This window comes from Pristiophorus japonicus, chromosome 19, assembly GCF_044704955.1.
Source record: "Pristiophorus japonicus isolate sPriJap1 chromosome 19, sPriJap1.hap1, whole genome shotgun sequence".
NCBI lineage: Eukaryota > Metazoa > Chordata > Chondrichthyes > Pristiophoridae > Pristiophorus > Pristiophorus japonicus.
Window position 1 is genome coordinate 58,528,438 of NC_091995.1, and position 26,665 is coordinate 58,555,102.

Here is a 26,665-nt window from a genome sequence, read left to right on the forward strand (position 1 = left end):
ATCCCCTCCGTCACGCAACATAGTCACTATCAGTTTCTTATGGTCGTCTGAAAAATATCTACTAATGGAGTCACCTTGCCCCCAGTCCAGCATATCTTTACACGCCATACTCAGTTTGGTATGTCTATCCCCATATCGGTTATACTGTATTCTCAGATATTAACCGTCCCCCTACTTGGTTTCACTTAAACCCAGCATCTACAGTCTCACCGATTGTTTTATCGATTTAAATGGTATTCTTAGATACTGATTGTCCCTCTAATTGGTTTCTCCTAACCTTCGAGCCTGCAATCCCATCGATACCCCATCAATTTATCTGTATTCTAAGATACTGATTGTCCCTCTACTCGGTTCCACTTGAACCTAGAGTCAACAATCCCATTGATACCTTTTGATCATGTCTATTGTGACTTCCTAATTCCCCCAAGTCTTTTACACCATAACAGACCCTTCACAGATTCAGGTACCCCAGGCAATAGACACGTTTTGTAACAGCGTACATTGGATTATGAGTGGTAGTTTAAATATACTCACTCGTGATGCCTCTGCAACATTCGTCTGTCGGCTTACCATTGTACCCTGCTTGCAGCGTCAACATGTCGTGGAGTATTACAAAGATACTCAACACAAGTCTGTTTTGGAGAAAATAATTGTTTATTATAAAGTACTCGATCGAGGGAGAAACATCTTCTCCATGAATTCAATAACTCAGTGACCCAAACCAGCCATTCTCTCCGAACAATCTTGTATTATTTGTTTTTATACAGTCAAAATACATACAAGATCATGAAATTCCATGTGGAGGCTTTCGATTTGTTTTTTCCCTGCCGCGTCACAAACTTTTCGCCTAACAACTTATAATTAGAAACATAGACATAGAAACATAGAAAATAGGTGCAGGAGTAGGCCATTTGGCCCTTCGAGCCTGCAACGCCATTCAATAAGATCATGGCTGATCATTCCCTCAGTACCCCTTTCCTGCTTTCTCTCCATACCCCTTGATCCCCTTAGCCGTAAGGGCCATATCTAACTCCCTCTTGAATATATCCAATGAACTGGCATCAACAACTCTCTGCGGCAGGGAATTCCATATGTTAACAACTCCCTGAGTGAAGAAATTTCTCTTCATCTCAGACCTAAATGGCCTACCCCTTATCCTAAGACTATATCCCCTGGTTCTGGACTTCCCCAACATCAGGAACATTCTTCCCACATCTAACCTGTCCAGTCCCATCAGAATCGTATACGTTTCTATGAGGTCCCCTCTCATTCTTCTAAACTCCAGTGAATAAAGGCCCAGTCTCTCCTCATATTACAGTCCAGCCATCCCTGGAATCAGTCTGGTGAACCTTCGCTGCACTCCCTCAATAGCAAGATGTCCTTAAGAATGTCCTTGATTGGTTAATACAATTATATTGATAGCAAATTTTGTCACCTCCCCTGTGCACCGTTTATCTGATAAGTTACCTCTTAGCCTCACTGCTTTTAATCAATTGATATATATTTTTCAATCGGACTTAATTACACGTAATCTCTTACCACCCCATGTGATCTAGCCTTGGCGTGTATTTTTTTCCATCTGGTTTTATACAGTGCTGTCTCCTTTGACTTCAGTCTCAACTCGTTCTAATAACGCAATCAGTTGGATTTTATAACCTCTTCTTTGTTCTAGCTTTTGGTAACAGCAAGACACATTCTGTTCCAAGATTATGAGTTCAATAAGTCATTCAGCAGTTAGAATTCTTCCAGGAACACATGTATGCCTTTTTTCAGCCTTACTTGTTAATTTTACTAAATTAATTTTTTCCCCTGATTAATTTGTTCTACTACAACGGGGTTGGCAGTAATATATTAGCATGGATAGAGGATTGGCTAACTAACAGAAAACAATGGGTCATTTCCGGTTGGCAAACAGTGACTAGTGGGGTGCCGCAGGGATCGGTGCTGGGTCCTCAAACTATTTAAAATCTGTATTAATGACTTGGATGAAGGGACCGAGTGTAATGTAGCCAAGTTTGCTGATGATACAAAGATGGATGGGAAAGCAAATTGTGAGGAGGACACACAAAATCTGCAAAGGGATATAGACAGGTCAAGTGAGTGGGCAAATATTTGGCAGATGAAATATAATGTGGGAAAGTGAGAGTTGATTCACTTTGGAAAATAGAAAAGAAAATTATAATTTAAATGGAGAAAAATTGCTAAGTGCTGCAGTTCAGAGGGACCTGGGAATCCTTGTGCATGAAACACAAAAAGTTAGTATGCAGGTCCAGCAAGTAATCAGGAAGGCAAATGGAATATTGGCCTTTATTGCAAGGGGATGGAGTATAGAAACATAGAAATTTACAGTGCAAAAGGAGGCCATTTCGGCCTATCGTTTCTGCGCCAGCCAACAAAGAGCTGCACGGCCCTTGGTCAGCAGCCTAAATGTTACATAGAAACCTATGAACAATGACGGAAAGACAAATAGCACCCAGCCCAACCAGTCCACCCCACACCACTGCAATACCCTTTATACTAAAAACATTTACACTCCATCCCAACCGGAGCCATGTGATCTCCTGGGAGAGGCAAAAACCAGATAAAAATCCAGGCCAATTTAGGGAGAAAAAATCTGGGAAAATTCCTGTCCGACCCTTCCAGGTGATCGAAACTAGTCCAGGAGATCACCCTGGCCGTATTGTATTCCCTACAGTAGTTACCATTATATCTGCGCCATCCAAAAAAAGGTCATCTAGTCTAATCCCAATTACCAGCTCTAGGTCCGTAACCCTGCAGGTTACGGCACTTTAAGTGCCCATCCAGCCATCTCTTAAAAGTGGTGAGGGTTTCTGCATCCACTACTCCTCTAAGCAGTGAGTTCCAGATCCCTACAACCATCTGCGTAAAGAAGACCCCCCCCTCAAATCCCCTCTAAACCTTCCATCAAACACCTTAAAACTATGCCCCCTCGTAATAGCTCACTCCACTAATGGAAATAGACCCTTACTATCCACTATATCCAGGCCCCTCAATATTTTGTGCACCTCAATGAGGTCTCCTCTCAACCTACTCTGTTCCAATGAGAACAAACCCAGCCTATCCAATCTGTCCTCATAAAAGCAGAGAAATTCTGCTACAACTGTACAGGGTATTGATGAGGATACACCTAGAGTACTGCGTACAGTTTTGGTCTCCGTATTTAAGGAAGGATATACTTGCATTGGAGGCTGTTCAGAGAATCTCTTCCCAGTTCCCATATTTCCACGGTTTCTCCGTGGTGCGGTTGTTGTGTCTCTCCAGGTTGGACGATCAGTTGAAGCCTCGTTCACACACAGAACACGCGTACGGTTTCTCCCCGCTGTGAACGGTGAGATGTTTATTCAGGCTGTGTAACTGGCAAAAACTCTTTCCACAGGCAGTGCACTGGAACACTCTCACTCGGGTGTGTGTGCGTGTCTGAGTGCTTTTCCAGTCACACTGATGTTTAAAATCTTTTCCCACAGACAGAACAGACAAATGTTTCTCCTTTCACATTCAAAGGCCGATGATATTGGGGCCCTGATGAATGGAGTGACTTTTATACGTTAAATTTCATCTGCAACATGTCCACCCATTCCACCAGCCTGTCTATATCTTTCTAACATCTATCACTATCCTCCTCACTGTTCACTATCCTTCCAAGTTTTGTGTGAGATGTAAATATGTAAATTGTGCCCTGTACACCCAAGTCCAAGTCATTAATATAGATCAAGAAAAGCAGTGGCCCTACTACCGATCCCTGGGAAACACCACTTCCTCCAGTCTGAAAAACAACCCTTCACCACTACTCTGTGTGTGTCACTTAGCCACTTTCATATCCATGCTGCCACTGTCCCCGTTATTCCATGGGCTTCGATTTTGCTGTGATTGGTAACACGCCCGGAATCACTAAACACAAAACCCAGTCTGTTAATCACTTTCAGCTACTGGACTTAGCTTGTACACCACAGTATCTCTTCTACCTTCAATATGTGAATAGAGCATCAAGCCTGCAAACCTGGTTTAAGTTTATATCCACTCAGCAAATCTATTTAAGTAACGCGTGTAGGCCGATGAGACACTGTTAAGGTGCCAGTGTGTTGCTGGTTTGCTCGGCATTTTGCCTGTAATGGACTCCGTATTTTGGTCTCCGTATTTAAGGAAAGATATACTTGCATTGGAGGCTGTTCAGAGAAGGTTCACTGGGTTGATTCCGGAGATGACGGGATTGATTTATGAAGATAGATTGAGTAGGTCTTTGAATATATTTAAGGCGGATATAGAGAGATTTATGAACAATAAGGGAGTAAAGGGTTATGGGGAGTGGGCAGGGAAGTGGAACTGAGTCCATGATCAGATCAGCCATGATCTTATTGAAAGATGGAGCAGGCCCGAGAGGCAAAATGGCCGACTCCTGCTCTTTTTTCTTATGTTCTAACTGAACATTTCTCCCAGTGTAACCTTGTTGGTAATGAAATATGTGTCTTTTAATAAGCCTCAGGTCCTTGCTCATGTCTGCTACAGATTCTGGAGTTGATTCCAGAGATGAGGGGGTTGATACGACGATAGGTTGAGTAGGTTGGACTTATACACATTGGAGTTCAGAAGAATGAGGTGATCTTAGTGTGGCCCTTAAGGACTGTATCCAGGCTGAAGTTCTGTTCCCCCTGAATGATCCTCCCCCCAAAAGATTATCCTTTCTCAGCTCCAGCCAGGTGATGCTAAACACTCAGGTGGCAAAGACAAAAATCCATAGCAATGAACAGGATGTGATTAACAACAGCAATAACAACAGAATCCAAACCCTGTAGTCACTTGTGAACTCGCTGGTGTGTCAGCAGGTGCGATAACCGAGTGAATCCCTTACCACATTCAGAGCAGCTGAACGGTCTCTCCCCAGTGTGAACTCGCTGGTGTCTCAGCAGGTAGGATGACAGAGTGAATCCCTTCCCACAGTCGAAGCAGGTGAACGGCCTCTCCCCAGTGTGAACTCGCTGGTGTCTCAGTAGGTGCTGTTTGCTTTTAAAACTCTTCTCACAGTCAGAACATTTAAAAGGTCTCTCCCCAGTGTGAACTTGCTGGTGTGTCAGGAGGTGCTGTTTGCTTTTAAAACTCTTCTCACAGTCGGAACATTTAAAAGGTCTCTCCCCAGTGTGAATTCGCTGGTGTCTCAGCAGGTTGGATGACTGAGGGAATCCCTGCCCACACTCAGAGCAGGTAAATGGCCTCTCCCCAGTGTGAACTCGCTGGTGTGTCAGCAGTTGGGATGATGTAGTGAATCCCTTCCCACACACGGAGCAGGTGAACGGTCTCTCCCCAGTGTGACCTCGCTCGTGTATCAGCAGGTGGGATGACTGAGCAAATCCCTTCCCACAGTCGGAGCAGGTGAACGGCCTCTCCCCAGTGTGAACTCGCTGGTGTGTCAGCAGGTGAGATGACAGAGTGAATCCCTTCCCACAGTCGGAGCAGGTGAATGGCCTCTCCCCAGTGTGAACTCGCTGGTGTATCAGCAAGTAGGATGATGTAGTGAATCCCTTCCCACAGTTGGAGCAGGTGAACGGCCTCTCCCCAGTGTGACCTCGCCGATGTGTTTCCAGCTGGGACGGGTAGTTGAAACGTTTCCCACAGTCCCCACATTTACATGGTTTCTGCCCAGTGTGACTGCACTTGTGTCTCTCCAGGTTTGATGATCGGCTAAAGCCTTGTCCACACACAGAGCACGTGTACCGTTTCTCCCCACTGTGAACGGTGTCTTCTGCTTCCATGGTCAAAAGCTGATGATATTCCAGTCCCGATGTATCGAGTGACTGTCAGATCTTGAGGTGATATTTGGTTTGCGCTTCCAGTCTACAAATCCTCCCCTTTTAACACCCTGTAAAGTGAATTTCAAACAGGAAAAAGGGAGTGAGAGAGAGAACCCACAAAAACACAAAGGCAGGTTGTGAAATTGAGCTTAATGAATCTGATCATTTGTGGGGTTAGCACTAGAAAAAAGTGACCATGAAAGCTGCCGGATTGTTGTAAAGACACATCTGGGTCACTACTGTCCTTCAGGGAAGGGAATCCACCTCCCTTGACAGTCGCACATGGGAAATTGTTGGTCCCACTGGGCCCAGAAGCACTGGGGGTGAAACCCAGCAGCTTCTCCTCGCTCTCCACCCCAACTCAAACTGATGCAACAAACAGACCCACACAGGAGGCCAGGGAGCGACTTCCACATCCAGCGCCCACCCTGACACAAAGCGGCTGGGAATTGCTGGGCTTGCTGTATAAATGCGAGTTGTTGTTTTTCTGGTGTGGGGGAGGCGATGTCCCCGGGGTTTTTTGGTGCCGGGCCCGGCGGCTCTGACTCAGGGCTCGGGAGCCGCATTCGGTGTGGCCCAGGGCCCGGGAGCCGCACTCGGTGTGGCCCGGGGCCTGGGAGCCACACTCGGTGTGGCCCCGGGCCCGGGAGCCGCACTCGGTGTTTCCCGGGGCCTGAGAGCTGCACTCGGTGTTGCCCGAGGCCTCCGGTGTTGCCCGGGGCCGGAGAGCTGCACTCGGTGTTGCCCGGGGCCCCGACAGCCGCACTCGCCGTTGCCCGGGGCCCGAGAGCCGCACTCGCCATTGCACGGGGCCCGAGAGCCGCACTCGCCGTTGCCCGGGGCCCGAGAGCTGCACTCGGTGTTGCCCGGGGCCCGAGAGCTGCACTCGGTGTTGCCCGGGGCCCGAGAGCTACACTCGGTGTTGCCCGGGGCCTGAGCGCTGCATGCGGTAAAAAAGGAGGCAGAGAAAAAGCAGGAAACTATAGACCAGTTAGCCTAACATCTGTGATTGGGAAAATGTTGGAGTCCATTATTAAAGAAGCAGTTGCAGGACGTTTGGAAAAGGTAATTCGGTCAGGCAGAGTCAGCATGGATTTACGAAGGGGAAGTTAAGTTTGACAAATTTGCTTGAATTCTTTGAGCATGTAACGAACAGGGTGGATAAAGTGGATATGGTGTATTTGGACTTCCAGAAGGATTTGACAAGGTGCCACATAAAAGGTTACTGCACAAGATAAAAGTTCACGGGGTTGGGGGTAATATATTAGCATGGATAGAGGATTGGATAACTAACTGAAAACAGAGAGTTGGGATAAATGGGTCATTTTCTGGTTGGCAATCAGTAATTAGTGGGGTACCACAGGGATCAGTGCTGGAATCCCAACTATTTACAATCTATATTAACGACTTGGAAGAAGGGACTGAGTGTAATGTAGCCAAGTTTGTTGATACAAAGATGGGAGGAAAAGCAATGGGTGAGCAGGACACAAACAATCTGCAAAAGGACATAGATACGTGAAGTGAATTGGCAAAAATTTGGCAGATGGAGTATAATGTTGGAACGTGTGAGGCCATACACTTTGGCAGAAAAAAATCAAAGAGCAAGTTATTATTTAAATGGAGAAAGATTGCAAAGTGCTGCAGTACAGCGGGACCTGGGGATACTTGTGCATGAAACACAAAAGGTTAGTATGCGGGTACAGCAAGTGATCAGGAAGGCCGATGGAATCTTGGCCTTTATTGCAAAGGGGATGGAGTATAAAAGCAGGGAAGTCTTGCTACAGTTATACAGATTATTGGTGAGGCCACATCTGGAATACTGCATGCAGTTTTGGTTTCCATATTTACGAAAGGATATACTTGCTTTGGAGCTAGTTCAGACAAAGTTCACTAGGTTGATTCCAGAAATGAGGGGGTTGACTTATGAGGTTGGGCCTCTACTCATTGGAATTCAGAAGAATGAATGAAAGGTGATCTATTGAAACGTATAAGATTATGAGGGGGCTTGACAAGGTGGATGCAGAGAGGATGTTTCCACTGATAGGGGAGACTAGAACTAGGGGGCATAATCTTAGAATAAGTGGCCGTCCATTTAAAACTGAGATGAGGAGGAATTTCTTCTCTCTGAGGGTTGTAAACCTGTGGAATTCGCTGCCTCAGAGAGCTGTGGAAGCTGGGACATTGAATAAATTTAAGACAGAGATAGATAGTTTCTTAACTGATAGGGAATAAGTGATTATGGGGAGCAGATAGGGAAGTGGACCTGAGTCCACGATCGGATCAGCCATGATTGTATTAAATGATGGAGCAGGCTCGAGGGGCCGTATGGCCTACTGCTGCTCCTATTTCTTATGTTCTTATTTTCTTATATTGAGGGTGTCTAGTATGGGAGTGTGGATTTTACTCTGTATCTGTCCATCTCTGGTATGTGGTGAGGATTTTACTCTGTATGTCAGTTTCTGATACAAGAGCGTGGGTTTTATCCTGTACGTGTCAATTTCTGGTAATTGCCTGTGGGTTTCATTCTGTATCTTTCCATTTCTGGTGTGTGAGTGTGTTTTGAGCTGTATCTGTCCATCTCTGTTATGTGAATGTGAGCTCTACTCCATACCCGTCATTCTCCAGTATGTTAGTATTGTTTTACTCTGTACCACCAATTCCTGATAGAGTATTCGTTTTGCTTTCTGTCAATGTTTGTTATGGTGGCGAGTGTTTATGTTGAATCTTTCGGTCCCTGGTAAATGAGTCTGAGTTTCACTCTTTATCTATCTGTGTCTGGTATGTGAGTGTGGGCCTTTCTCTGTATCTCTCCATTTTTGTTATGGGAGTCTGGGTTTTATTCTGTACCTGTCAAGTTCTGATATGTGAGTGTGGGTCTTACTCTATACATGCCTGTTTCTGCTTAATGGAGAGTGGGCTTTCCTTTGTACCTGTCAGTTTCTGGTAAGTGAGTATGGGCATGTCACTGTATGTCCATTTATGTTATGGGATTATGGATTTTAATATGTCGGCCTCTGATGTGCGAGTGTGGGTTTTATACTGTATCTCTCAGACTCTGATTATTCAAGTGTGTGTATTTTTCTGTACCTGTCAGGTTTTGGTATGTGTATTGAGGTTTAATCTGTGCCTCTCAGTTTCTGCTGTTAGTCTGGGTTTAATCTGTACCTATTTGTTCCTGCTACTTGATTGTGCGTTTTAGACTGTACCTGTCAGTTCCTGCTTTATATGATTGTGGAAGGTACTCTATCTGCCAGTCTCTGCTATGTGAACTTGAGAATCAATTTTACTTTTTAATCTGTATTTCTCTAATATGTGAGTGAAGATTTTGCCTTCTACCTGTCATTTTTCTGATGTGTGCGTGTAGGTTTTACTCTGCCCCTATCAGTTTCTGTTATGCAAGTAACAATTTTACTTACTGCCTTTCAGTTTTCCGATATGTGCAGATGGGATTTACACTTTACCTGTCACTCTCTGGTATGCAAGTGTGAATTTTATTCTGTTACTGTCACTTTCATATATGTGGGTGTGTGTTGTATACTGTATCTGTCAGTCTATAGTACTGGAATGTGGGTTTTATTCTGCACCTGTCATCTTCTGGTATGTTCGGTGGGTTAAATACTGAATCCATCAGATTCTGAAACGTGAATATGGCTTTTGCTCTGTACCCGTCAGCTCCTGATATGTGACTGTGGTTTATACTAGCTGTTCGACATTTTTTCAGATAAATGATTGTTTTATTCTCTACCTGCCAGTTTCTGGCAAGTGAGTGTGGGTGTTTAATGTACCCGTCAGTGTGATCTGTTTCAATGGTGAAACAGCATCTGATTCTACTGCTCCAAGTGGCTGTAAGATTCACAATGTAACTCTGCCACTTCAGATCACTGTGGGACTGACAGTTTCTGCTGCCTGTGATTATAGGATTAAGGCCTGTGTCTCTGCAGTCTGAGTGATAATCTACTTACTGTGTGTGAGAAGGAGCTGCCTGCATTGTTCCTTGTGTTCCGGGTGGAGGAAAGATCACATTTGTTCTGGCTGGTTAAAGAATTTTGCTCTGAGAATAATAACATGAGACCATTATTAGTTCTAAGATATGGATGCGGGGGAGACTATGATACATGAGGGAGCGACGATGTATCTGTCGATCACTCAGCTCACCAAAACAATATAAACCGGTTTTTAAAATACCTTCTCCCACACTCCTCTCCTGGTGCCTGCAATAGATGCACTGTGTGAAACTCCTCACATCCTCACTGTCAGGCTGTGTTTCCACTGCTCACTGTCCAAGAACAACAGACACGGTGAAATTGGAACTGAATCAAGAACCTTCACTACTGATTTGGGGAAAGAAAGCAGCAATGATTTGAAAGAGTGAGGTGATTTACTTTCTCTGTTACCTTACACTGCCTGAGAATGGCCGCTCTCTTCTCCCACTCACACCACGCACTGACACTGGTTCTTGCTCCACTCTGCCTCTTACACACAGCCCCCGACTTCCCCTGGACTCAATGCCGATTTCTGAGCCCACGCTCCCAAAGCGCTGCGCTGCTGTAAGGAGGCTGCTGCTCGCTGCCTTACCCCGGGGCCGCGGTGTCTCCATTCCTGGCTGTTTTAAGCCATCTTCTTCTGCTCACTAAGTTAATGGCGATCACAGGCAGAGCTGGGGGAGGGGAGGGCACATGCGCTCTTCTGCTCACTGGGAATTGAAACAGAGGGCGGGGCTGAACCACGCACGCGCAGCTCTCTGCATAAATTCAGCCTGTAAAAATCAAAGTGCACTTTTCCCAATTTACTTTTATCTGAATCTGAGCAAAGGATCTGGACCTGGGGGTAAAGGACAGAGAATGATTAAAGCTGGGAATCTTGTTGCTTGGAATTGCTCAATTTGGGATCATTCCGTGCAGGGAGTTTCTCCCCATCAGCCCGTCTTCACAAAGCAACCCTGCAGAAACATTGGCCGGATGACGGAGTGGGAGTGTTTGCTGGGACCGTACATGAGTTAATATCTGACAGAAACAGTCCGAGATCAGTTTAATTAGAGTAAAAGACTCAGTCACTGAGAGTAATACTGACGTGGATAATCAAAAGTGTATAGGGAGGGAGGAACTTCATACAATCACTATCACTAATGAAGTAGTACTCAGTAGAATAATAGGACTAAAGGCGGACAAGTCCTCTGGACCTGATGGCTTACATCCTGGGGTCTTAAGAGAAGTGGCTGCAAAGATAGTGAATCCGTTGGTTGTAATCTACCAAAATTCTCTGGATTCTGGGGCGGTCCCACCAATCCTCTATCCATGCTAATATACTAACCCCCAGCCCCGTGAGCTTTTATCTGGTGCAGTAACCTCTTATGTGGCACCTTATCGAAAGCCTTCTGGAAATCCAAATACACCACTTCCACTGGTTCCCCCTTATCCACCCTACTCATTACATCCTCAAAGAACTCCAGCAAATTTGTCAAACATGATTTCCCTTTCATGAAGCTGATTGGAAAACCACAAATGTAATGCCTCTATTTAAAAAAGGAGGCAGACAAAAAGCAGGAAAAGTATAGACCAGTTAGCCTAACATCTGTGGTTGGGAAAATGCTGGAGTCCATTATTAAGGAAGCAGTAGCGGGACATTTGGAAAAGCCTGATTAAATCAATCAGAGTCAGCATGGCTTCATTGGCAGATGTAGAAAAATGTGGGAAAATGTGAGCTTATTCACTTTGGCAGAAATAATAGACAAGCAAATTATAATTTAAATGGAGAAAAATTGCAAAGTGCCGCAGTACAGAAAGATCTGGGAGTCCTTGTGCATAAAACATAAAAAGTTAGTAAGCAGGTACAGCAAGTAATCAGGAAGGCAAATGGAATTTTGGCCGTTATTGCAAGGGGGATAGAGTATAAAAGCAGGGAAGTAAGCTACAACTGTACAGGATATTGGTGAGGCCACACCTGGAGTATTGCTTGCATGCAGTTTTGATCTCCGTATTTAAGGAATTGCATTGGAGGCTGTTTAGAGGATGATTCCGGAGATGAGGGGGTTGTCTTATGAGGATAGGTTGAGTAGGTTGGGCCTATACACATTGGAGTTCAGATGACTGAGAGGTGATCTTGTTGAAACATATAAGATAACGAGGGGGCTTGACAATGTGAATGCAGAGAGGATATTTTCACTCATAGGAGAAACTAAAACCAGGGGGCATAGTCTCAGAACAAGGGGCCACCCATTTCAAACTGAGATGAGGAAAAATTTCTTCTCTCAGAGGGTTGTAAATCTATGGAATTCTCTGCCCCAGAAAACTGTTTGGAGGCGTGGTCATTGAATATAGTTAAGGCAGAGAGAGACAGATTTTTGAGCGGGCAGGGAAGTTGAGCTGAATCCATGATCAGATCAGCCATGATCTTATTCATCATCATAGGCGGTCCCTCGGAATTGAGGAAGACTTGCTTCCACTCTTAGACTGAGTCCTTACATGACTGAACAATCCAATAAGAGAGCCACAGACCCTGCCACAGGTGGGACAGACAGTCGTTGAGAATAAGGGAGGATGGGATTGGTTTGCTGCACGTTCTTTCTGCTGCCTGCGCTTGTTTTCTGATTGCACTTGATGATGAGACTCGAGGCGCTCAGCGCCCTCCCAGATGCACTTCCTCCTTACTGAATGGGGGAGCAGGCTCGAGGGGCCAAATGGCCTACTCCTGCTCCTCTTTCTTATAAGATAATAACCCTGGGACTATACATGGGGATTCTACCCCTGGGAGTGAACCGCTCTGGGGTTTTCCTGTTACAATTGTCTGGACGTAAACCGTAAGTTTAGCACTGAGCAGCGCCTTTAGGAGAGATGGTGAGAAATCCGAGGTGTTGAGAGTGAAAATAAAATAAGTTATTGCTTTACACACGAGGACTGCTTGGAAACAGATACTAACGCACCTCACGTAGCTCCTGCACCAAGATGGCCACGCATGCGCTTTCCTGCTCACTGAATCAAGGTAGCGGAGCACTGAACTTGCCTTCCTGTACAAAGATGGCCGCCGTTATCCTGGGCCTGTGACCGGGAGAAAGCCTCGAAGCTGCAGTCGCTGATATTCAGGGTATTATTCCGGGCTTCTGGCAGGCACGAGTTGTTCATGAAGACTGCCTAGCTACCCGCTGGTCCATTACTCCCCTCCGCCCCGCTGAAATGGGCGCTTTTGCGGAGCACATGTTCACCATACACGCTCCACCATTACCTGCACTGTGCATGTTCCAAACACATCCAGGTCCCGCGCCTGCGCACTATGACCCTGTAGTCTGGGTTCGGCAAATTGTCCTTCGCGGGGAATGCTAGGTAAATGTGCCGCCATCGAAAGGCCCGTTAGTGAATGGAACAGGATTAACTGTGATTGCATTGGGCACTGAACCATGTTCATTTTGGCAGTTAGACTTTCTTTCTGCTGCTCTTAATTACACCTATACCTGAGCTGGAGATTAATGGTCTGTATAAATATTGAATACATCAGCTTGTTTCAAACATCGTGTGTCGAATATTTGATTTCTCCATAATGAGAGGAGACTAATTAATGTTTCCTTCCCTTCCATTTTGGGCCTTTTCTTACTCTAGATTATTTCACTTCTCCCGCAGTTCATCTTTTACCACATCAAATCCCAAGCTTGTTTCGTTTGAGTATACAACTTGTGGGTGTCATAGACTGAACCAGAATGTCTCACTTTACACTCATTTGACGTTCCTTTCAACCAAGCCTTGAAAAAACTATCTTGCTTAAGACTGGAAATCTGTTAGTTTGTGTATTGTTTAACCATTTTTGAATGCAGTTAGTAAAATTCCACACATACTGCATGTTCTGATCTTTGAAATGTTCTGATCTTTGTAATTGTCTTTGCTAATTTTGATGGGTTAGCTGATTACAATTACTTGTTACTAACATATTTTGCAGTATTTCTTGCATCAAAATAATTGTTTAAATACTTCCTTTATCAGGTCTTTAGCTCCTCCACTGATCTCTGTTTCCTTTTGTGCGGGGTATCTATAACGAGGTGGCATCGTCTGAGAATAAGGAGTCGCCCATTTAAAACGGAAATGAGGAGAAATTTATTCTCTCAGAGAGTCGTGAGTCTTTGAAATTATCTACCCCTGAGAGCAGTGGAGGCTGGATCATTGAATATATTTAAGTTGGTGATAGACTGATTTTTGAAAGTTAGAGGAATCAAGGGTTATGGGTGAGGGCAGGGAAGTGGAATTGTGGCCAAGATCAGATCTTACTGAATAGCAGAGTGGGCTCAAGGGGCTAGATGGCCTACTTCTGCTCCTGTTTCCTATCTTCTTAGCCTTGGTTATTGGCTGTGTTTAGTTATAGGTTTAGGGGCTAGTGCTTGTGGTTTCTGGTTATTTGTTAGGATTGGGATTAGCGGTTGGTGTGGTCAATATTATATCAGGGTTAGGATATAGTGATTAACTTAGAAAGCACTATTGGCAATATAAGTGTCACTGGACATGCCCTTTTCCATGTCATGTTTTTAACCTCACAATGATGAGTCATAAAACAGGCTCACAATGTGTTCATTCAAGGAACCTTCTTTCCTGCACAAGCCTCATTTCATCCCTTCTTTCATACCGCTACATTACTCACAGAAAAATAAATTAGTGACATTAGATTTGGGGATTTTGGACAATAACAGACGGCTACAGTTGTTGTGCTGGTTACATCTAATCATCAACCTGCCTGAAAAGGGCTTCTGGCAATAATCTGTCACCAGGCCCCACCAGTCACTGTCTGATTCCACCATCATATCTGTTATGTATGTAACCCTTGGCAACCTGTATCACACCACCACCAGAGGGCCTACCTGTTGGAGTCCCAAGGGATCCCAGCATATATAAGTAGGCCTCCCACGCTGTACCAATACTCTGCAGTTTAATTAAAGGAGCTAAGGTCACACTTACTCATTGCATATAATACTCAGTTGTATGCTTTATTATGAGCATAACAATTGGCGATGAAGTAATGAACAACCATGCGAAAATGCAAAGAACTGTTGCTATCCTGGAGAAATTCTCAGAAGGGGATGATTGGCAGGCCTTCATGGAGCGACTTGACCAATACTTCAAGGCCAATGAGCTGTAAGGGGACGAGAACGCTGGCCAACGAAGGGCAATCATCCTTACCGTCTGTGGGGCAACAACCTATGGCCTCATGAAAAATCTTCTAGCTCCGGTGAAACCAACAACCAAATACTATGAAGAATTGTGTACGCTGGTCCGGGAGCACCTAAATCCAAAGGAAAGCATTTTGATGGTGAGGTATCGGTTCTACACGTGTCAACAGTCAGAAGGCCAGGAAGTGGCGAGCTATGTCACCGTTCTAATGCACCTTACAGGACATTGCGAATTTGATGGATTCCTTGAACAAATGCTAAGGGACTTTTTTGTGCTTGGCATTGGCCATGAGGTTATCCTTTGCAAACTATTGACTGTTGAAACACCGAACCCGAGCAAAGGCATAACGATAGCCCAGGCATTTATGTCCACCAGCGATAACACCAAACACATTTCACAGCATAAAGAGGTTTTGGCTAGTACTGTACAGAAAGTAACATCGTTTTCAAGCAGGAATGCATATGGCAGAACATACACGCTGGCTGCTGCACGTCCTCAGATCACCCAGAGTCCAGTATCAATCATTAATGCGAGGCAGTTAACACCTTGTTGGCACTGTGGACGTGATCATCAGACCCATCTATGCATGCAAAGGCTACAGAATAATGGGACACCTCCAGCGAATGTGCAGACGAGCTGCAAACCCCGCAAACCACCACGTTGCAGAGGAAGATCGATCCATGGTGGATCAGGCTGAAATAGAGACTCGAACCGAGGAGGCAGAAGTGTACGGGATACACACCTTCACCACAAAATGTTCACCGCTCATGTTAAAAGTTGAACTGAATGGAATTCCAGTATCCATGGAACTGGACACGGTTGCGAGTCAGTCAATAATGAGCAGAAATACTTTTGACAGGCTGTGGAGCAACAAGGCACACAGGCCCAAGCTCAGCCCCATTCACACCAAGCTAAGAACTTACACCAAAGAGCTGATCCTTGTAACTGGCAGCGCAGATGTAAAGGTCTCCTATGATGGAGCAGTGCATGAACTCCCACTATGGATTGTGCCAGGGGATGGCCCCACACTGTTCGGCAGAAGCTGGCTGGGAAAAATCCGCTGGAACTGGGACAACATCTGAGCGCTTTCATCCATCAACGATGCCTCATGTGCCCAGATTCTGAGCAAGTTCCTGTCGTTGTTTGAGCCACGTATTGGAAGTTTTTCGGATGTGAAGGTGCAGATCCACTTGGTTCCTGGTACACGTTTCATCCACCACAATGCACGGGCAGTACCGTATACGATGCAAGAGAAAGTGGAAATTGAGCTGGACAGGCTGCAGCGAGAAGGCATCATCACGCCGGTGGAGTTCAATGAGTGGGCCAGTCCAATTGTCTCGGGTCTCAAAGGCGACGGGACGGTCAGAATTTAAGGGAACTATAAAGTAATGATGAACCGTTTTTCACTACAGGACCAATACCCGCTACCCAAGGTAGATGACCTATTTTCGATCCTGGCTGGAGGACAAACGTTCACCAAGTTGGAACTGACCTTGGCCTACATGATGCAGGAGCTGGAGGAATCTTCGAAAGGCCTCACCTGCATCAACATGCACATAGGTCTGTTCATCTATAACAGATGCCTGTTTGGGATTTGTTTGGCCATGGCAATTTTCCAATGGAACATGGAAAGCCTGCTAAAGTCAGTTCCGTGGTTTTTCAGGACGATATACTGGTCACAGGTCGGGACATCATCGAACACTTGAAGAATCTGGAAGAGGTTCTAAGTCAGCTAGATCGCGTAGGACTCAGGTTGAAATGCTCAAAGTGTGTTTTCCTGGCACCAGAGGTCGAGTTCTTAGGAAGAAGAATCGCAGCAGACAGCATCAGACCCACCGATGCCAAGGTGGAGGCCATCAAGAATGCGTCGAGACCACAGAACATGACAGAGCTGCGGTCGTTCCTGGGACTCCTCAACTATTTTGGTAATTTCCTACCCCAGTTAAACACCTTGCTAGAACCCCTACATGTGCTAATGCACAAGGGAGACGACTGGGTATGGGGGAATTCATAAGAGGCTTCTTTTGAGAAAGCCAGAAATCTATTATGTTCAAACAAACTGCTTGTTCTGTATAACCCATGTAAATGATTAGTGCTAGCTTGCGATGCATTGTCTTATGGAGTTGGGTGTGTGTTACAACAGGCTAACGAATCGGGAATATTGCAACCAGTCGCCTATGCGTCCAGGAGTCTGTCCAAGGGCTTACAGCTTGATTGAAAAAGAAGCTGTGGCGTGTGTTTACGGGGTGAAAAAAATGCACCAGTATCTGTTTGGTCTCAAGTTTGAGCTAGAAACCGACCATAAGTCCCTCATATCGCTTTCTCAGAGCAAAAGGATTAACACCAATGCCTCTGCCTACATCCAAAGATGGGAGCTCACGCTGTCAGCACAGACCAGGCACAGAGACCTGTGCTGGTACTCTCAGTTAGCTACCATTGCCCACCACCGGGATGGAAATGGCACAGGCTGCAGACTTGCCCTTGGTGATGGACACATTCGAAAACGAAAAGTCGCCTGTTACAACCCGCCAGATCAGGACCTGGACCAGCCAGGATCCTTTACTGCCCCTGGTTTTAAAAAAAAACTGTGTCCTCCATGGGAGCTGGTACAGCATCCCAGCGGAGTCGCAGGAAGAGATCAAGGCATTCCAGAGGTGCAAAGATGAAATGTCCTTACAGGCGGATTGTCTTTTGTGGGGTAATCGCATGGTCTTGCCCAAGAAAGGCAGGGAAATATTCATACGCATCCTACAAGGTACCTACCCAGGCAAAGTAATGATGAAAGCCATAGCCAAATCACATGTGTAGTGGCCCGGCATCGACTCAGATTTGGAGTCATGCATGCGCCAATGCAACACTTGCTCTCAACAGAGCAATGCACCCAGAGAGGCACCACTAAGTTTGTGGTCTTGACCCTCCAAACCGTGTTCTAGGATCCACGTTGACTTTGCGGGCCCATTTCTAGGCAAAATGTTCTTGGTTGTTGTGGATGCTTATTCAAAATGGATTGAATGTGTAATAATGTCTGTAAGCACGTTCACCGCCACCATCAAAAGCCTATGAGCCATGTTTGCCAAACATGGCCTGCCGGATGTCCTTGTCAGCGACAATGGGCCGTGTTTCACCAGTGCCGAATTCAAGGAATTCATGACCCGCAATGGGATCAAGCACATCACGTCTGCCCCCTTCAAGCCGGCATCCAATGGCCAGGCAAAACAGGCAGTTCAAACCATCAAGCAAAGCTTGAAAAGTGTGTCAGAAGGCTCCCTGCAGACCCGACTGAGTCCTGCTCAGCTACTGCATCAGACCCCACTCACTCACCGGAGTTCCCCCAGCCGAGCTGCTCATGAAAAGGATGCTCAAAACAAGACTCTCTCTTGTCTACCCCGATCTCCATGATCACGTCGAGGGCAGACAGCATCAACAAAGCATGTATCATGTTCATGCAAACTTGTCATGTGATATTGAAGTCAATGACCCTGTATTTGTACTCAACTATGGACATGGTACAGCTGGAAAACTCAAATCAAACATCAGGTCAAGATTTGAGAGATTCACCAGATTCATCAGGATCACCTTATCATCAGCCTTTGGAAAAACACCAATCACAGCGGGAGGAACAGGACACATGTTCTGTGTGTGGATGCACCTTCAACCAATCGTCTAGTCTGTGAGACTCGTGTGCTCAGCTGACTCAACACTGTAAATGTGGGGACTGTAGGAATGGATGCAGATGCGCGTTGGGTGGAAACACATCAGGGAGCGCCCATTTACCACCTGAGTGTGGAAGAGATTCAGTCTCTCATCTCACCAACTGACATTCAAGGATATAGATAACAGACTTTCTTCTGTGAATATAGAGCTGTGTTATTGTGCCATGATGTTTTTACTTGTTTATCTTGTTGACTGTAAACCTTTGCCAATAATTTGATGTGATCGGTTTACTTGTAAATATTTAAAAAAAGATACATTTACTGAGTGGAATAAATTTAAATTGAAACCAGCTTTGTAGGCATGATGCTCTATTCACACATCGAAGGTGAGAGAGATGATGTGGGCACACGCAAATTCCTGTGACTTAAAGTGATTAACAGACTGGGTTTTGTGTTTAGTGATCCCGGGCATGTTACCTATTCCTACCCTGGACACCATGGCAAAGAGCCGTAATCTGGAAGGTATGGGGAACTGGGACTTGTCCCTGCGAGTAACCAAAGGCATCAGAACTGAAACAATCTAGAGTTAGAAAGGAGAAAAGGCACAAAATGAAGCAGTCAGTCCAATAGGGTGAGTCCGGGCTGGCCCAATAGGGTCACACTGATGTTTGAAATCTGTTTCCACAGACAGAACAGACAAACATTGCTCCTTCCACATTCAAAGGCCAATGATGTGCATCATTTCCAGCTTACATGGTTGGGTTCGGTTCTGCACCTGCTGTGCGCAGAGTGAGAATAAAATCAATGAGATGCTGATTTTCTCTGCTGGTCACTGTGCCTTTTGTGCCGGCCCAATAGGGTGAGCCTGTGCTGGCCCAATAGGGTGAGTCTGTGCTGGTCCAATAGGTTGAGCCATGCTGGTCCAATAGGGTAAGCCTTGCTGGCTCGATAGGGTGAGCCTGCGCTGGCCCGATAGGGTGAGCCTGTGCTGGCCCAATAGGATGCCCCCGCGCTGGCCCAGTAGGATGAGTCTGTGCTGGCCCGATAGGGTGAGCCTGGGCCAGCCCAATGAGGTGATCCGGGCTGGCCCAACAGGGTGAGCCCTGGCTAGCACAATAGGGTGAGCCTGGGCTGGCCCAATAGGGTTAGCTTGGACTGGGCTGGCCCAATAGGGTGACCCTGTGCTGGCCCAGGGTCACCACACAAAAATCAGCACAAAAAGGCTCCCTTTCAGGGGCCACTGACGTGGGCACAAACATGTGACCAATCAAACTGACAGACATCCTGAAGCCCCGCCTAACATTTGTCCCTGCCCAAAAGGCCGCACATGCGCCATGATACCTGTCTTGATTAAGATGGCGGCCACTGAGCACGCCTCCCCCGTTACTGCCAAGAAAGCTGCGAAGAAAAGGGTCACTAAACTCCAAGCAAATGGCGGCACGGAGTGCAGAAAGTCGAGGAAGGAGAGTTACTCCATCTACATCTAAAAGTGATGAAGCAGGTTCATCCCGACACCGGCATCTCCTCCAAGGCCTTGGGCATCATGAACTCGCTTGTGAACAATATTTTCGAGCGCATCGCGGGTGAGGCTTCCCGCCTGGCCCATTACAACAAGCGCCGCACCATCAGCTCCCGGGAGATCCAGACCACCGTGCACCTGCTGCTGCCCGGGGAGCTGGCCAAGCATGTCATGTCGGAAGGGACAAAGCCGGTGACAAAGTACACCAGCTCCAAGTAAAACTGCGCTCTGTCCTGAGAGAACAAACCCAAACACAACGGCTCTTTTAAGCGCCAGCCACAACCTCTCTGAAAGAGCTGCACAAACCCATCATCATTTAAGATTTGGAGCAGAAGTAGGCCATTTGGCCACACGAGCCTGCTCTGCCATTCAATAACATTATGGCTGATCTGATCATGAACACAACTCCACTTCCCTGCCCGCTCCTCATAACCCTATACTCCTTTATCACTCAAAAATCTGTCCATCTCCACCTTAAAATATATTCAATGGCCCAGCCTCCACAGCTCTCTAGGCAGAGAATTCCATAGATTTACAACCCTCTGAGAGAAGAAATTTCTCCTCATCTCAGTTTTAAATGGCGGCTCTTATTCTGAGACTATATCCCGTAGTTTTAGTTTCCCCTATGAGTGGAAAGATCCTTTCTGCATCCACCTTGTTGAGCCCCCTCATTATCATAATTTTCAATAAGATCATCTCTCATTCTTCTGAACTCCACTGTGTATAGACCCAACCTACTCAACCTATCTTCATGTCAACCCCCTCATCTCTGGAATCAACCTAGTGAACCTTCTCTGAACAGCCGCCAATGCAAGCATATCCTTCCTTAAATACGGAGAACAAAATTGTACGCAGTACTCCAGGTGTGGCCTCACTAATACCCTGTCCAGTTGCAGCAGGACTTCCCTGCTTTTATACTCTATCCCCCTTGCAATACAGGCTAACATTCCATTTGCCTTTCTGATTACTTGCTGTACCTGCATACTAACTTTTTGTGCTTACTATAATTATTTCCTGACTACCTTTGAGGTTCCAGCTGTAGATTTAGTTTTAAATTCTCAGATAAGCAGTTTCAATGTCCAGTTCAACCTCACTTTTCAACTTCCCGCCAAACTATAAACATAGTCCCTGGTCACTCTTTCCCTTTGCTCTCACCCATTCATTTACAGCGCCTGCCAACAAATTAAGAGCTTGTTTTAGGGGTGAGACTCAGAAATTAGCCACCTCATTCCCTTTCACAGCCTTTTTAATTGAAAAAAAAATTCTAGTTAGAGGTCAAATCGTTTATTAACCCGAGAGTCTGAGTGTAACAACCCAGAGTGGGAGTTCTTACAGAGAGCAAAACGGGGGCAGTTTGAACACTCTGTCCCTCTTCTCTTTTCATAGAAAGACTCCCAGTTCTGGTCTCACTCCCACCTTTGCGGGGGATCAATCAATAATAAGAACATAAGAAATAGGAGAAGGAATAGGCCATATGGCCCCTCAAGCCTGCTCTGCCATTCAATACGATCATGGCTGATGTGATCATGGACTCAGGTCCACTTCCCCGCCCGCTCGCCATAACCCCTCATCCCCTTATTGTTTAAGAAACTGTCTATTTAGGTCTTAAATTTATTCAATGTCCCAGCTTCCACAGCTCTTTGAGACAGAGATTTCCACAGATTTACAACCCTCCGAGAGAAGAAATGTCTCCTCATCTCTGTTTTAAATGGGCAGCCCCTTATTCTAAGATCATGCCCTCTAGTTCTAGTCTCTCCCATCAGTGGAAACATCCTCCCTGCATCCACCTTGTCAAGTCCCCTCAAAATCTTATACATTTCGATAAGATCACCTCTCATTCTTTTGAATTTCAGTGAGTAGAGACCCAACCTATTCTACCTTTCCTCATGTCAACCCCCCTCATCTCCGGAATCAACCTAGTGATCCTTCTCTGAACTGCCTCCAAAGCAAGTGTAACCTTTCATAAATATGGAAAGTAAAACTGCACGCAGTATTCCAGGTGTGGCCTCACTAATAACCTGTATAGCTGTAGCAAGACTTCCCAGCTTTTATACTCCATCCCCTTTGCAATAAAGGCCAAGATACCACTGGCCTTCCTGATCACTTGCTGTATCTGCATACTATCCTTTTAGAAACATAGAAAATAGGTGCAGGAGTAGGCTATTCGGCCCTTCGAGCCTGCACCGCCATTCAATGAGTTCATGGCTGAACATGAAACTTCAGTACCCCATTCCTACTTTCTCGCCATATCCCTTGATCCCCCGAGTAGTAAGGACTATATCTAACTCCTTTTTGAATATATTTAGTGAATTGGCCTCAACAACTTTCTGTGGTAGAGAATTCCACAGGTTCACCACTCTCTGGGTGAAGAAGTTTCTCCTCATCTCGGTCCTAAATGGCTTACCCCTTATCCTTAGACTGTGACCCCTGGTTCTGGACTTCCCCAACATTGGGAACATTCTTCCTGCATCTAACCTGTCTAAACCCGTCAGAATTTTAAGCGTTTCTATGAGATCTCCTCTCATTCTTCTGAACTCCAGTGAATACAAGCCCAGTTGATCCAGTCTTTCTTGATATGTCAGTCCTGCCATCCCGGGAATCAGTCTTGTGAACCTTCGCTGTACTCCCTCAATAGCAAGAATGGCCTTCCTCAAGTTAGGAGACCAAAACTGTACACAATACTCCAGGTGTGGCCTCATCAAGGCCCTGTACAACTGTAGCAACATCTCCCTGCCCCTGTACTCAAATCCCCTCGCTTTGAAGGCCAATATGCCATTTGCTTTCTTAACTGTCTGCTGTACCTGCATGCCAACCTTCAATGACTGATGTACCATGACACCCAGGTCTCGTTGCACCTCCCCTTTTCCTAATCTGTCACCATTCAGATAATAGTCTGTCTCTCTGTTTTTACCACCAAAGTGGATAACCTCACATTTATCCACATTATACTTCATCTGCCATGCATTTGCCCACTCACCTAACCTATCCAAGTCACTCTCCAGCCTCATAGCATCCTCCTTACAGCTCACACTGCCACCCAACTTAGTGTCATCCGCAAATTTGGAGATATTACATTTAATCCCCTCGTCCAAATCATTAATGTACAATGTAAACAGCAGGGGCCCCAGCACAGAACCTTGCGGTACCCCACGAGTCACTGCCTGCCATTCTGAAAAGTACCCATTTACTTCTACTCTTTGCTTCCTGTCTGACAACCAGTTCTCAATCCATGTCAGCACATTACCCCCAATCCCATGTGCTTTAACTTTGCACATTAATCTCTTGTGTGGGACCTTGTCGAAACATAGAAACATAGAAAATAGGTCCAGGAGCAGGCCATTCAGCCCTTCTAGCCTGCACCACCATTCAATGAGTTCATGGCTGAACATGAAACTTCAGTACCCCCTTCCGGCTTTCTCGCCATAACCCTTGATCCCCCGAGTAGTAAGGACTTCATCTCACTCCCTTTTGAATATATTTAGTGAATTGGCCTCAACAACTTTCTGTGGTAGAGAATTCCACAGGTTCACCACTCTCTGGGTGAAGAAGTTTCTCCTCATCTCGGTCCTAAATGGCTTACCCCTTATCCTTAGACTGTGACCCCTGGTTCTGGACTTCCCCAACATTGGGAACATTCTTCCTGCATCTAACCTGTCTAAACCCGTCAGAATTTTAAGCGTTTCTATGAGATCTCCTCTCATTCTTCTGAACTCCAGTGAATACAAGCCCAGTTGATCCAGTCTTTCTTGATATGTCAGTCCTGCCATCCCGGGAATCAGTCTTGTGAACCTTCGCTGTACTCCCTCAATAGCAAGAATGGCCTTCCTCAAGTTAGGAGACCAAAACTGTACACAATACTCCAGGTGTGGCCTCATCAAGGCCCTGTACAACTGTAGCAACATCTCCCTGCCCCTGTACTCAAATCCCCTCGCTTTGAAGGCCAATATGCCATTTGCTTTCTTAACTGTCTGCTGTACCTGCATGCCAACCTTCATTGACTGATGTACCATGACACCCAGGTCTCGTTGCACCTCCCCTTTTCCTAATCTGTCACCATTCAGATAATAGTCTGTCTCTCTGTTTTTACCACCAAAGTGGATAACCTCACATTTATCCACATTATACTTCATCTGCCATGCATTTGCCCACTCACCTAACCTATCCAAGTCACTCTCCAGCCTCATAGCATCCTCCTCACAGCTCACACTGCCACCCAACTTAGTGTCATCCGCAAATTTGGAGATATTACATTTAATCCCCTCGTCCAAATCATTAATGTACAATGTAAACAGCAGGGGCCCCAGCACAGAACCTTGCGGTACCCCACGAGTCACTGCCTGCCATTCTGAAAAGTACCCATTTACTTCTACTCTTTGCTTCCTGTCTGACAACCAGTTCTCAATCCATGTCAGCACATTACCCCCAATCCCATGTGCTTTAACTTTGCACATTAATCTCTTGTGTGGGACCTTGTCTAGAAACATAGAAACATAGAAAATAGGTCCAGGAGCAGGCCATTCAGCCCTTCTAGCCTGCACCACCATTCAATGAGTTCATGGCTGAACATGAAACTTCAGTACCCCCTTCCGGCTTTCTCGCCATAACCCTTGATCCCCCGAGTAGTAAGGACTTCATCTCACTCCCTTTTGAATATATTTAATGAATTGGCCTCAACTACTTTCTGTGGTAGAGAATTCCACAGGTTCACCACTCTCTGGGTGAAGAAGTTTCTCCTCATCTCGGTCCTAAATGGCTTACCCCTTATCCTCAGACTGTGACCCCTGATTCTGGACTTCCCCAACATTGGGAACATTCTTCCTGCATCTAACCTGTCTAAACCCGTCAGAATTTTAAACATTTCCATGAGGTCCCCTCTCATTCTTCTGAACTCCAGTGAATACAAGCCCAGTTGATCCAGTCTTTCTTGATAGGTCAGTCCCACCATCCCGGGAATCAGTCTGGTGAATCTTCGCTGCACTCCCTCAATAGCAAGAATGGCCTTCCTCAAGTTAGGAGACCAAAACTGTACAAAATACTCCAGGTGTGGCCTCACCAAGGCCCTGTACAACTGTAGCAACACTTCCCTGCCCCTGTACTCAAATCCCCTCGCTATGAAGGACAACATGCCATTTGCTTTCTTAACCGCCTGCTGTACCTGCATGCCAACCTTCAATGACTGATGTACCATGACACCCAGGTCTCGTTGCACCTTCCCTTTTCCTAATCTGTCACCATTTAGATAATAGTCTGTCTCTCTGTTTTTACCACCAAAGTGGATAACCTCACATTTATCCACATTATACTTCATCTGCCATGCATTTGCCCACTCACCTAACCTATCCAAGTCACTCTGCAGCCTAATAGCATCCTCCTCGCAGCTCACACTGCCACCCAACTTAGTGTCATCCGCAAATTTGGAGATACTGCATTTAATCCCCTCGTCCAAATCATTAATGTACAATGTAAACAGCTGGGGCCCCAGCACTGAACCTTGCGGCACCCCACTAGTCACTGCCTGCCATTCTGAAAAGTACCCGTTTATTCCTACTCTTTGCTTCCTGTCTGACAACCAGTTCTCAATCCATGTCAGCACACTACCCCCAATCCCATGTGCTTTAACTTTGCACATTAATCTCTTGTATGGGACCTTGTCGAAAGCCATCTGAAAGTCCAAATATACCACATCAACTGGTTCTCCTTTGTCCACTTTACTGGAAACATCCTCAAAAAATTCGAGAAGATTTGTCAAGCATGATTTCCCTTTCACAAATCGATGCTGACTTGGACCTATCATGTCACCTTTTTCCAAATGCGCTGCTATGACATCCTTAATAATTGATTCCATCATTTTACCCACTACTGAGGTCAGGCTGACCGATCTATAATTCCCTGTTTCCTCTCTCTCCCTCCTTTTTTAAAAAGTGGGGTTACATTGGCTACCCTCCACTCGATAGGAACTGATCCAGAGTCAATGGAATGTTGGAAAATGACTGTCAATGCATCCGCTATTTCCAAGGCCACCTCCTTAAGTACTCTGGGATGCAGTCCATCAGGCCCTGGGGATTTATCGGCCTTCAATCCCATCAATTTCCCCAACACAATTTCCCGACTAATAAAGATTTCCCTCAGTTCCCCCTCCTTACTAGACCCTCTGACTCCTTTTATATCCGGAAGGTTGTTTGTGTCCTCCTTAGTGAATACCGAACCAAAGTACTTGTTCAATTGGTCTGCCATTTCTTTGTTCCCCGTTATGACTTCCCCTGATTCTGACTGCAGGGGACCTACGTTTGTCTTTACTAACCTTTTTCTCTTTACATACCTATAGAAACTTTTGCAATCCGCCTTAATGTTCCCTGCAAGCTTCTTCTCGTACTCCATTTTCCCTGCCCTAATCAAACCCTATGTCCTCCTCTGCTGAGTTCTAAATTTCTCCCAGTCCCCGGGTTCGCTGCTATTTCTGGCCAATTTGTATGCCACTTCCTTGGCTTTAATACTATCCCTGATTTCCCTAGATAGCCATGGTTGAGCCACCTTCCCTTTTTTATT

At 45.8% G+C, this 26,665-nt stretch overlaps 1 protein-coding gene across 1 annotated transcript in view; it reads right to left on the reverse strand.

Moving 5' to 3' along the window:
• Positions 1-2,905: 2,905 nt before the first annotated feature.
• Positions 2,906-26,665, reverse strand: part of LOC139229888 (zinc finger protein 850-like) — a 47,681-nt gene continuing 23,921 nt past the window's right edge. The window contains exon 3 of the mRNA XM_070861519.1: positions 2,906-5,739. Within this exon, the coding sequence (XP_070717620.1) occupies positions 4,812-5,739 (928 nt within the window). The 3' untranslated portion in view covers positions 2,906-4,811. The remainder of the gene's footprint in view (positions 5,740-26,665) is intronic.